The following is a 12,167-nucleotide window of genomic DNA, read 5'->3' as shown; positions in this document are numbered from 1 at the left end:
TAATTAATTAAGACTTTTTTCTTTTTCTAATGTGAATTACATTTGATTTTTTAATTGACTGCATTACCGCTTTATTCTGCATTTTTGTTTTATTTTTATAACCGATATTTACGTAAAGCTGACAATTCTACATTTTGCTTAACAAAAACAATTTCATTATTAGGGCAAACAGCAGTAACTGCTGAATTTTCAGCCAAAAAACAAGTAACACAATTGTTTGATTTGTCAAAAATTAAGACATATTTTTTAATGTTTTTTAAAATTTTGTTCTGCTTAAAATTAAAGAAATAATAAATTGTGTGAAAGAAAAAATCTTAAATTACAAATAACTCAAAACCATTATTTTGGCTCTTACTGCTTTTTACCTTATCACGGCAGTATTATTATATCCAATCTGGTCTGAGTATTCACTCGTTTATATTTTATATGCCACATTTTCTTCTCATGTTTTGTTATCTCTTTCAATCTCAGCATATTTTTTATAATACTTGTTAATATTCTTATCTCTGCCGTTTCCAAAAGTCTTTGTATTGTGGCTGTATCATTTTTAGCATCGTTTTCGATTCGAATCCGGCGAAGCGAATCATTTAGAATTAACCTAATCTTCCATCTCTACACATGATTTTTAAATATGTATTCGTCACATTGTAACCAGAAAGAAGAAGATTTTCTGTTGGAGTGGATGCACGGAGAGTGATAAACTCCAACAGACGGAGGAAAAAGAAGATTTACTTAATGTAGCCAAAGGAACAAAAATGTGGCTTCTACGTTGAAGAAGCTGAAGTCTAAAATACTACTTTGCAGTAGTACTTGTATGGAAAGATGCCAAGACGAAGAGTATAGAATTGATATAGGACTGAAGATGAAAATTATGAATAGATAGATGTAACTTGAATAGCTAGCTCAATATGCAAGAGAATGGCCACTTGACACTCAAGGAAGGATTCGGCCAATTTGCACGCCTATTTTTGGCTAGACAATAAATTAAAGGAAATGACAATGATGGCTAGAAAAGAAGATATTAAGACAATGTTCACAAAATAGATAGAGTAAATATAATAATATAATGAAAATAGAATAAATTTTTGGGCGCCAGAAGAAGGATAACTGGGTTAACCCTCTTCCAGGTATTCTACGCTGCTATAGAGTATGTTAAATTTGTAGTACAAGTATATTAAATGTTATTAAAGATTATTAAGTTATAAAATATGTTATTAAAGATAAAGGAGTAATAAGAAAAAAAATCACAATAAATGTATATTTAATGAATGTAACTACTAGATTTTCACAATCTCCGAGTTAAGACAAGTAACTAGTATGTAACTCTAACATGACAAAAAAAAAATGATACTAGTGAAAGTCAATTACAAAATTATCATACAAATGTGATCTAAGAATAATCTTAATAAGGTTAGAAAATCTGAATAAGGGTACCTCTAATACAGAAAGTACAACTTACACCGAGGTTTGTAGAACCTTCACCAAATAATAATTGTACGTTTATAATACGTACACCTTAAATACTACCTGATATTGTAAATAATATATAAATAACTCAATGTGAGTTGGACAGGCACAAGCCTTTATCGAATAAATAAACCTACGGTTGGATACAACAGATCCTTTTTCTAACTCGTAGTTTATAATAATAATAACAAGTGAAACCAGAAACTATTCTGAGGGAATAGAGTCCAGAAGTTCATAGGAATTTAATACGTTAAAGTTAAATAAAGTTAATAATTGAAATTTTGAATAATATTTGAAGTTAATTTTGAAAAATTTAATTCAACATATACTAAAATAATGAAATGAGTTTAAATAATTATATAAAAGTGGAAACCAGCATAAAAATAATCAAAATATGAGTACCGACTACTATTGTAGGGGAAAATATCTGAGCTCAGAGATCTTTACCTTAGAGATTGCAGAGTATTGGGGAACGCTATCAATTAAATATTATGTTGTTAAGGAAAAAATACTATAAAAATATAAAGCAGGAAAAATGTGTGTGCAATTGAACTCTAAAAAATGTACTAAATATCACAAAAACAGTCTGTCTTTACTAAGAGCACAGTAAATGTTCCCCAAACAAACCCCTTTTACACAATCTTCGGTTTGATGTAATGAGCACCCAAGGGTGCTAACTCTCGCTAGCAGCTGTCCTGATGGAGGTACAGGAGAGAAAGACTGGTAGAAAGCAGCTGAAGGTACTCAAGACTGGTGGAAAGCAGCTGGAGGTACTCAAAAGGAAAGATGTGGAAATAATCCAGGCTGGTCGCCTAGTGATTGTTTCTCTCAGTGTGGTCTGGCCTTGGTGTTGTTGTTAGGTGATTTTAAGATTTCATGGTAGGTGCTAAAAAAAAACACAGTGTGGTGTTACTACCAATCTACCAATGTCAAAAAAAAGAAGCAAGGGATACGAGGAAGTGTTTTTATTCCTATGGGAATAAGAAGAAATAGGTCATTAAGTCCAAAAACTTGAATGACTAGACAGCTTGACCTTTTATCAAGTTGTTATCAGATAACCTTGGTCAAATAACACATGTAATTTCCAATTTAAATACAAAATATAATTACTGTGGAACAATATTTTATTATAATATATACACAGGTATATAGATATATTATACAAGGATGAAATATAGTATGACTAGGCAATGGATACTTATTTGATCATCGTTTGAGTTTAAATTGAGTTTAAATTAGCTCTATTTTCCAACTGGAAGCACAAATTAACAACGAATATTCAATTATCTCTAGATGAGTTTGATCCATGAAAATAAACCATAAAAACCATGAAAACAGACTATGTGAAACTTAATTAGCAAATGTCAAGGACTTCCAAAATGGCTGAATAAAATAATTAATAAAATGTGTATTTACCGGGGCGGAACTCATTGTATATAATATTCTCTAAAATTCTTCAAATTCACTGTTCACTGCTGGATAACTTCACTATAATATTTATTGTAATCTTTAATAAATTTGGAACTTTGAATTATAGGTGAATAATTTCGCTCAACGGCCCCGCAACGCTACTCAGACCGTCCACTAGAGAACAATGGCGCGTTCCGCGGCCTTCAGTTCCCAGCTGAAATTCTTCGTACCCCTCTCCTAATCATTAACTGTCAACGCGAGGGAACCAAGGTTGCCACGTTTAAATGTGACGTCAGTAAGCATTTAGCAATTATGTGATTGCTTTACGTTGTATCTTAATAAACATTGAAAGAAGTTAATCCCGAAAATATTTAAATAATATTTTCAATGATTAAATATTATCTTCCCATCAATACTTGATCTATAAGGGGCGGAACGCCACAACATTAGGTTTGTTCTAGCATCAGTTTCAAACGGTTTGAAACCATCAGCGAATAGGGCTTTTCATCGATTGTCATTTGTTTCGAGCTTCTGTCATATGTTGTATAATCTGTGTATAATATTATACACGGATTATATGACATATGACAGAAGCTCGAAACAAATGAGTGTGAATGAAAAGCCCTATAGTCGACCAGCGCGAGTAGAGGAGATAGCACTGGTGACTGTATTATGTTCTCTCACTGACCAACTGTTTGCTGACGGTTTTTGACTAGTTTGACTGTTTGCTAGAACAAACCTTATATAAAATTCGTTTATTCTTCTTTATTAACGATTGTTGTAGATAATTTACATTTATAAATAATTATTATTTTAAATGAAGACCCATTCAAGATTTTAAAAAAATTATTATTTTATTTTAGCGCAAATTCATACAATATCGTAGCTGTCAACGAGTTACTTCTTGAGGTAATCACTCACGGTTTGAATCAATATCCGAATAACGTTGCGTGGTTACGATTGATGGGTGATATAAACTTTGGTAAGTATAGATCATAAAATAGGGATATAGGCTCTGAGCTTCGCTGGTGGCGCTCCTGGCGGATTACTAATTCAACTTTCACCGGTAATTTTTAAATTTATTATTTAATTGTTATCGCTTAATATTTACAACGCAAAAAATTAATTAAATTGTACTCGATTTTATTAAGATTTTGCTAATCATTTTGACGTTCTATTGATAAAATATGAATTTCTTACTTCGGATACTTTCACAATTATCGTGTAGATGGCGCTAAGATTACCGTTTATTTCAATCAACGATATTACGGAACATTAAAAAAACTTAAATTCAGTATTTAAAACGTAAGTATATTTAAGGTAAAAATATATATACCACAGCTTTGACCAACTAATATTTTTTATAATTAATGTTTTTACTTTTAATTTTAAATTAATCACTTTGACATTTGTCAAATTTCCGGTAAACGTTTACAGACTTGCCACTACTAGCGCTCGCGAATTTGTAAATATCCCCTCTACGTACGAGCTCACAGCGTATAGTCGTAGCAAATACTATTGACTGTAATACATACAACTCTTGACATTTCCCATTAATTTTGAGGAAGCAAAAAAATAGCGTAATGTAGCGGTATGAGTAGGATAACCAGAGCAATCTAACCTTACATTTATAAAATTGCTTTATTATTGTTTTTGTATAAGTAAAAATAGAAAAATAGACGGTTTCGTTTTGATTTAAATCTGTTTCCTGCCATCCCCCGATAGCGCTATTTCTAGGTCTACCTGTTGTCAAGGAGGCTATGCAAGAAGACAAATTTATATCAAAACTTCCGTAGTTCTCGGTATACAATAAAACTATTTATACCGGAGTAAGGTTAGAACGCTCTCTAACGGGGAATAAGTGAAATGAATGTCGACTCGATTCAAGTTTTCTGTTAACCCAGATATGAAAATATCAAAAGGCACCGCTAGGGAAATATTCCAAAAATGCGGTTCAGAGAACCTATATGAAACGAGTCTCTGTACTCTAATACAGAGTATGGCATTAGTAAAAATAGAAAATATACGGTTTCGTTTTGATTTAAATCTGTCTCCTGCCATACTCTGTATGAGAGTACAAAGACTCGTTTCATATAGGTTCTCTGAACCGCATTTGTGGAATATTTTCCTAGCGGTACCTTTTGATATTTTCATATCTGGGTTAACAGAAAACTTGAATCGAGTCAACATTCATTTTGTATAAGTGTTTGAACTATTTTTATTTTAATTTAATTTAGCAAAATTAGCTCGTTATTCAAAAATTTATAAAATTAAATTTGAATGTTTACGTCAAACTTTACGTTGTCAAAACGTAGTTCAACTCCAGCCGACAGAGGCGCTAGTGGAAACGTGCTTCCAGATTTCTGTGGGAGTTGGATGTATTACAGTCAATAGTATTTGGTCGTAGTAACTTATTTTATAGAATGGCTTAAAGCCAGCGAAATTTGATCCTTTTTTGTCTACAATTAGTAACTTATAGAACGGCTTTAAAGGCGTTCTTGTTTACAATTAGCCGACATCGTTTTAGTAAGATAACAGTTTTAGTTGGGACGCAAGTCGTTAATAGAGTGTCTAGTGTTGTTTTGAATTGATTACAAACATTTTGTTCAATATGATGTTATAAAAATAGAAGGGTTCCTGTAAGGTTAAATGACAATAATATATAAACGCTAAAAGTGCTGTTTGTCCATCAAAGGTCGGGTCTTGCGACTCACAGCGAATATTAAAAATGAAAAAAATGATATATATGTTATAGTCAAAGCCCGAATTTCAGACACTCTTAGGTTTGACTAGGCAATCCTCAGGTCAGACTGACGGTCTTTGTCAAAGCCCGAAATAAATTACAGTTTCGGCCTTTGACTAGTCAAACCTAGGAGAGACTAAGTGGGTCAGGCAAAGGTCGAAATTTAATTTTATGAAATCGGGGTTTGACTAGTCAAACCCCGATCAGCTATTAAAATGTCGTAATTGGTTAGATGAGGTTTAATAGAACGTCATTTTTTAATTATAATGTTTATTATTTTTATATTGTCGTAATTAAAATACGTGTTAAAAATACCTGTAAAAAATTAGTGTTTATTCTCGCATATTGAGGCATTATGGCATTTAGAGTTGCACAATACGTTAGACCTTTTACACTTACATGGCTTTGAAGAGCACTTCTTATTGCAATGGCCTCCTATTGCAGAATCCTTGTCCTCCAAACTTAGAATCTTTTGTACTAATTTTTCTTAGAGACAGCTTAACGTCTGGAACATCTTTCGAAATTAGGAAAATTCTCTTTGCATTCTCTTATTTGATTTCATGAAAAAAGTGTGTTTATTGTTCCGTATTTCGTACCAACTCTATATAAACCGTCAATTATTGTTTTATCTTGTATGATACCCAACATATTTCGAGCATCTCCTTGGCACGCGTTCAAGCATGCGTTGTGCACAGACAGAAAAGATTAAAATAAATAAAGGAAATGCGATTGAAGGTCTTCATGCCCAGGCTAATGCTATGAAACAATTAAGTGAAAAAAAATTCCTCCAAGTTCGATCGGAAAAAACTGTAACAATACCTATCCCCAGCTTTGATAGAGACAGAGAGGATATTTCGAAATATTTTGAGTAGCATACAAGATAAAACAATTGACGGTTTATATAGAGTTGGTACGAAATACGGAACAATAAACACACTTTTTTCAAGAAATCAAATAAGAGAATGCAAAGAGAAATTTCCTAAGTTCGAAGATGTTCCAGACGTTAAGCTGTCTCTGTCTCTAAGAGAAATTAGTACAAAAGATTCTAAATTTGGAGGACAAGGATTTATAAAATGCTACTGCAATAAGAAATGCTCTTCCAAATTACGTAAGTGTGAAAGGTCTAACGTATTGTGCAACTCTAAATGCCTCAATATGTGAGAATAATCACTATTTTTTTTTTATTTTAATTTCGACAATATAAAAATAATAAACATTAAAATTAAAAAATGACGTTTTATTAAACCTAATCTAACAAATTACGGTATTTTAATAGCTGATCGATTTCATAAAATTAAATATCGGCCTTTGCCTGGCCAACTTAGTCTCTCCTAGGTTTGACTAGTCAAAGGCCGAAACTGTAATTTATTTCGGGCTTTGACTAAGACCGTCAGTTAGACCTGAGGATTGCCTAGTCAAACCTAGGAGTGCCTGAAATTCGGGCTTTGACTATAACATATACACCAAAATAACTCTCAAGAAGTAAGATAATCGGCGAAAACAACACTATAGACAATTAGAATAACCTTTATGTTCTAGAAATGTATAAATACTGCCAATCACCCAATCACGATACATCAACGTATTGACAATGTCTTATGTACCAAAAAAAAGTTGATTAATAGCAAGCTGAAAATTTGTTAATAGCTTAACGGTGTCTAGTCGGACAAACTGTGATGTATGGGAACACTGGAAGTTTTAATTGTGGAACAGGTTAAAAATTTGGAACGTCAGACTACGAAAACATCCCATGTATTTTGTCGGACAGAACTTCCAATTGATTTGTTACCCTTTCACTAAACTCTTATGCAAAAATCAGACATCCATCCATCCAATGGCACTACATAGCCCGATCAAATAACAATCTGACCCCAAAAAAAAATAAAGTAAGGATGAAAATTTGGGAATAGGTAGTTGAAATTGTCTATTATTATATAAGAAAAAGTTTACAATTCTACATCCCCTCCATTTTATAAAAATGGAGGGGAATACCCCCCTCTCAAAGATGAAAAAAATACATTAAAAATCAGACCGGAATTGGATAAAATGACTAATTCTAAACAACTTTTCTTCTATAGAGTTTTTTCACTAAGTCAATACTTTTCGAGTTATTTGCGAGTGAATATGTTCATGTTTAACAAAATGAAACATGTTTTTGGACGGTTTTTCGGAGATAACTCAAAAACTAAGTATTTTAGCGAAAAAATATTCTTAGCAAAAATATAGCCCATAAAAAATTGAAAAAAATGTTGTTGTATACATGATATCTGTAGACCCAGTAAAAGCAGAGTTGCAGCTAATGAAAAGTAGGTTCTTCTTCGTCAAATTCCAAATCGAATATTTCAATGTGAAATAACCCAAAAACGGAGCACTTTTAGGGGAAAATTCATTTGAACTTTTTTAAAGTGTTTAAAAAAAGGTGTATTTTTGTTTTTTAAAAATCTTGTAATATTAAAAGTAAGTGAATTACGTCCAAAATATTGTTGGTCCCTTTTATTTTTTGGTAAAAAAATCGCGAAAATCACCCCCTAATTAGCATCACATTAAAATTTTAACATTACCACTTCACAAGTTACTTTGTCTATGTATTATTTATATGATCTGTAAGTTTCATCGGTTCAAAGTACTTCGTTTTGAAAAAGCTGTAGTTAAAATGGCTTGAACGAGTAACTAATCACGAGTTTAGGCAAATTTTGAAGAGCCATAGCATAACCAATTTTTGTCTAACAAGAAAACAAAAAATCAAAAACATTCAGAAAAGCAAAACGTACATTTTATTACTCTTTGAAATTTTTGGTATTCCTAATTGTTTTTAAGTTAATTCCATAAACAATTACGATTTTTTTCAAAATTAAAAAAATGTTTTATTTTACACCCAATTTTTTTCAAAACTGAGCACTTTGAACCAATGAAACTTATAGATAATATAAACAATACATAAGTAAAGTAACTTATAAAGCGGTAACGATTAATTTTATTTGAGAAGCTAATTAAGGGGTGATTTTCGCCATTTTTTTACCAAAAAATAAAAGGAACCAACAATATTTTGAGCGTAACTCACTTACTTTTAATGTTAGAAGTTTTTTTAAAAACCAAAAATAAACCTTTTTTTAAACACTTTAAAAAAGTTGTAATGAATTTTCCCCGAAAAGTGCTCCGTTTTTTGGTTATTTCACATTGAAATATTCGATTTGGAATTTGACGAAGAAGAACCTACTTCATTAGCTGCAACTGTGCTTCTACTGGGTCTGCAGACCTCACGCATACACAATTTTTTTCAATTTGTTATAAGCTATATTTTTACTAAGAATATTTTTTTCGCTAAAATACTTACATTTTGAGTTATCTCCGAAAAACCGTCCAAAAACCTTTTTTTTGGTTAAAAATGAACACATTCACTCGCAAATAACTCGAAAAGTATTGACTTAGTAAAAAAACTCTATAGAACAAAAGTTATTTAGAATTAGTCATTTTATCCAATTCCGGACATATTTTGAACGTATATTTTTTCACCCCGTATTTTCCAATTTTTGTAAAATGGAGGGGATGTAGAATTGTAAACTTTTTCTTATATAATAATGCCAGGAAGTTCCTGGCATCCTCATCGACTTCGTCTTCCCATCTCTTTTTAGGTCTTCCAACAGGTCTTTTTCCCTGCATTCTTGCATTTAGCAATTTTCTGGGGATTCTATTCTCATGCATGCGGACCACGTGCCCTGCCTAACCGTAATCTCTGCAGTTTAGTGTGTTGTGCTAGAGTTGGTTCGCTATATTGCTCGTATATTTCTCTATTATACCTAATTCGCCAGTTGTTATTTTCACTTTTTGGGCCCAGTATCCTACGTAATATTTTTCTTTCAAACACATCTAATGCATTGGCAGATTTCTATGTCACCACCGATGTTTCACAGCCATAACTTACTATGGGCCTGATTATTGTTTTAATCAAAAATCAAAGTCAAGCAAAAATCAGACATCAAACAATTCCAGTCATTTGACATATGTTCTACGTGTCGGACTTATTAAAATGCCCAGTTGGCGAAAAAATTCCAGTCTGATTTTTGCATGAGAGTTTAATGAAAGGGTAACAAGTCAATTGGAAGTTCTGTCCGACAAAATACATGGGACATGGGACGTTTACGTAGTCTGACATTCCATTCCATATTATGAGATTTTGTCGAAATCTACCCTATTTCTGATGTTATACTGAAAATGTGAGACTCTGGCAACCATTTTATATCTCTTTTGTTAATCTTTAAAAAACAAACTAAAGCACATTTTTTTCAGCAAACGGTCATTACCAAATATCGTTAAGCTACTACCTCAAGTCTCTCCTCGTCTTCCACGATTACTTCAACACTCCCATCGGCTATGACGACCACGTTTTCCGCAGAATGATTAAGTGTTGCACAACCCTCGGCGCAAACACTCAAGCTGCTGTATTATGTCAATTTTTAGAAGAAACCGACTACATGTTGGCCTTCCGGATATTGTCCGAACAGAAAACTTGCAACGACGCGGTCGATGCGTACTACCATTGTTTCTGGGATACCAGTATTTTGGAGTATCTCATATACACTCATAATAAGAAGGGGGAGTTTCAGAGAAGGAAGATTGCGATACAAGTCATTGGAATGTTGGAGTTGAATTCTAGTAACAATGGAGAAATACAGAGGGAAGCGAGTAATTTAAGAAAAAGTACGTTTTTGAGGGCGTTGTGTAAACAGTATGTATTTTAAGGTGTATTGTACATATTTAAAAATAAAGTATGTAGTTTTGTATTTAATCTTTTACTTATTTTTTAGTTAGCATCCTATAAGCGATTTTGCATTCATATCACACATTATTATAATCAACTATTTTAAATGGGAAATAAGCCACAATTTTACCAAAAAATTGATTTTATTAACGTTTCGACGCCCAAGTCGGGTGTCGTCAAAATACAAAATAATACTAAATTAAACAAAAATGTTGCTTAGTAAAAAAATCTTCTAATAATTTATTTAATCTGACTCATTTATATCGGCAATTCAGACATATATTATACAATTTAAAGTAGAAGACTTTAAAAATGATATTGCCAATATTGATGAGTTCCGTTCCTGGGACGACTTTACTAAAAGATAGTTCATTTGATTACATGAAATCAACCCAACTCAAGAATATCCGCCACAAAAAATCATAGCATGTGATCTGTCTTTAAAAAGACAACCAAATGCAACGATGGCAGTAAAATTCTCGCACTAGAGACTCCATAGTAAATCACGAGGGAAAACCAGGAAAAACCTCGTGATACTATCCCGACATCGTAAGTATTTGGGCTTACATTTAGTTTACTCTCAAATCTAATACCAAATTCCGACTTTAATATATATGCTATTTTCAGTTATATTGGGACCGTGCAAGTTCGGCAAAGCGACCTCTATTTCTACGCTCTGTACTTTTATTCGCACTTTTAATTATATTGGCCAATTATATTAGTCCTGGTTGCTGGATAATTGTCAAGGCCATAGTCCAAAAAAATAATAAGAAGAAAAAATAAGATGCAGGTTATGTTTAGCAAACGTAAACAATTGTATGTAGTAAATAAAATTAGTTATTAAAATGCAGTACTGCAAGCAAAATACAATTAATTAAATTTACCTTTATAAAATAATTGCATATCATATTAATATTGTGGAGCAATATATAATTTTTCTGCGTCAATGACAGAAGGTATGAAATATACGTCAATTTGACAATTTCAATTGACAATATGAATTATTTAAGAGAGTTGCAATATTTCTCCGCGACTCGCGCACGGTCGTTTCCCTTTCCAAGTACTTGCACACCGCGAATATAATATTAATAATACATAGATATATAAGTAATACTAAAATATAAAATATGTACTAACTCGATATGTTATTGACTTACGAATCGTGGTATTTTCTTTCTATTCACTTCCTCTTTCAGTATGGGTAACCACATCCTACTGCATTCTACCGAGGAATTTGCGACACAATTGGTTTCATTTAGCATAATTAGAGCCGCTTCTTTGATTTTTCTCTTTTTACTATCTGATTCTTTCAGGACTATACTTGAATCTCTCCACTGAACTCTATGTTCATTATCCCATGCGTGTTGACATATTTGAGATCTATCAAATTCTCTATTTTTAATATAAAACTGATGTTCACAATAATAAAACCAACACACACCAACAGATATCTCAATTACAAATCAAATCATAACATCAACGTTAAAAAGGGAATCATTAAATCCTTATATGATAGAGCCAAAATTACTTGTTCTAACGAATATTCATTGTTAGAAGAAAAACAATTGTTAACATCTGTTTTATTAAAAAATGATTATCCTTTATCGTTTATAAATAAGGAATTGTCAAGATTGGATCGAATAGAACAGAACAACATAGAACGGGATCCTATAACAGCCACAAGAAATAATACGAGGAAAATATCAATACCATATACAGGGTGTCCCGAAAAGAATGGTCATAAATTATACCACACATTCTGGGGTCAAAAATAGTTCGATTGAACCT

At 32.2% G+C, this 12,167-nt stretch overlaps 1 protein-coding gene across 2 annotated transcripts in view; it reads left to right on the top strand.

Moving 5' to 3' along the window:
- Positions 1 to 10,401, top strand: part of LOC114349469 (integrator complex subunit 8) — a 48,447-nt gene extending 38,046 nt beyond the window's left edge. For both annotated transcript variants that reach the window (XM_050654264.1, XM_028299851.2), the window contains exons 11-12: positions 3,741 to 3,859; positions 9,908 to 10,401. In XM_050654264.1, the coding sequence (XP_050510221.1) occupies positions 3,741 to 3,859; positions 9,908 to 10,359 (571 nt within the window). In that variant the 3' untranslated portion in view covers positions 10,360 to 10,401. The remainder of the gene's footprint in view (positions 1 to 3,740; positions 3,860 to 9,907) is intronic.
- The last annotated feature ends 1,766 nt before the right edge of the window (positions 10,402 to 12,167 follow it).

This window comes from Diabrotica virgifera, chromosome 6 (genome assembly GCF_917563875.1).
Source record: "Diabrotica virgifera virgifera chromosome 6, PGI_DIABVI_V3a".
Lineage (NCBI taxonomy): Eukaryota > Metazoa > Arthropoda > Insecta > Coleoptera > Chrysomelidae > Diabrotica > Diabrotica virgifera.
The sequence above is the reverse complement of the archived record's forward strand: the minus strand, read 5'-3'. Positions and strand labels throughout refer to the sequence as shown.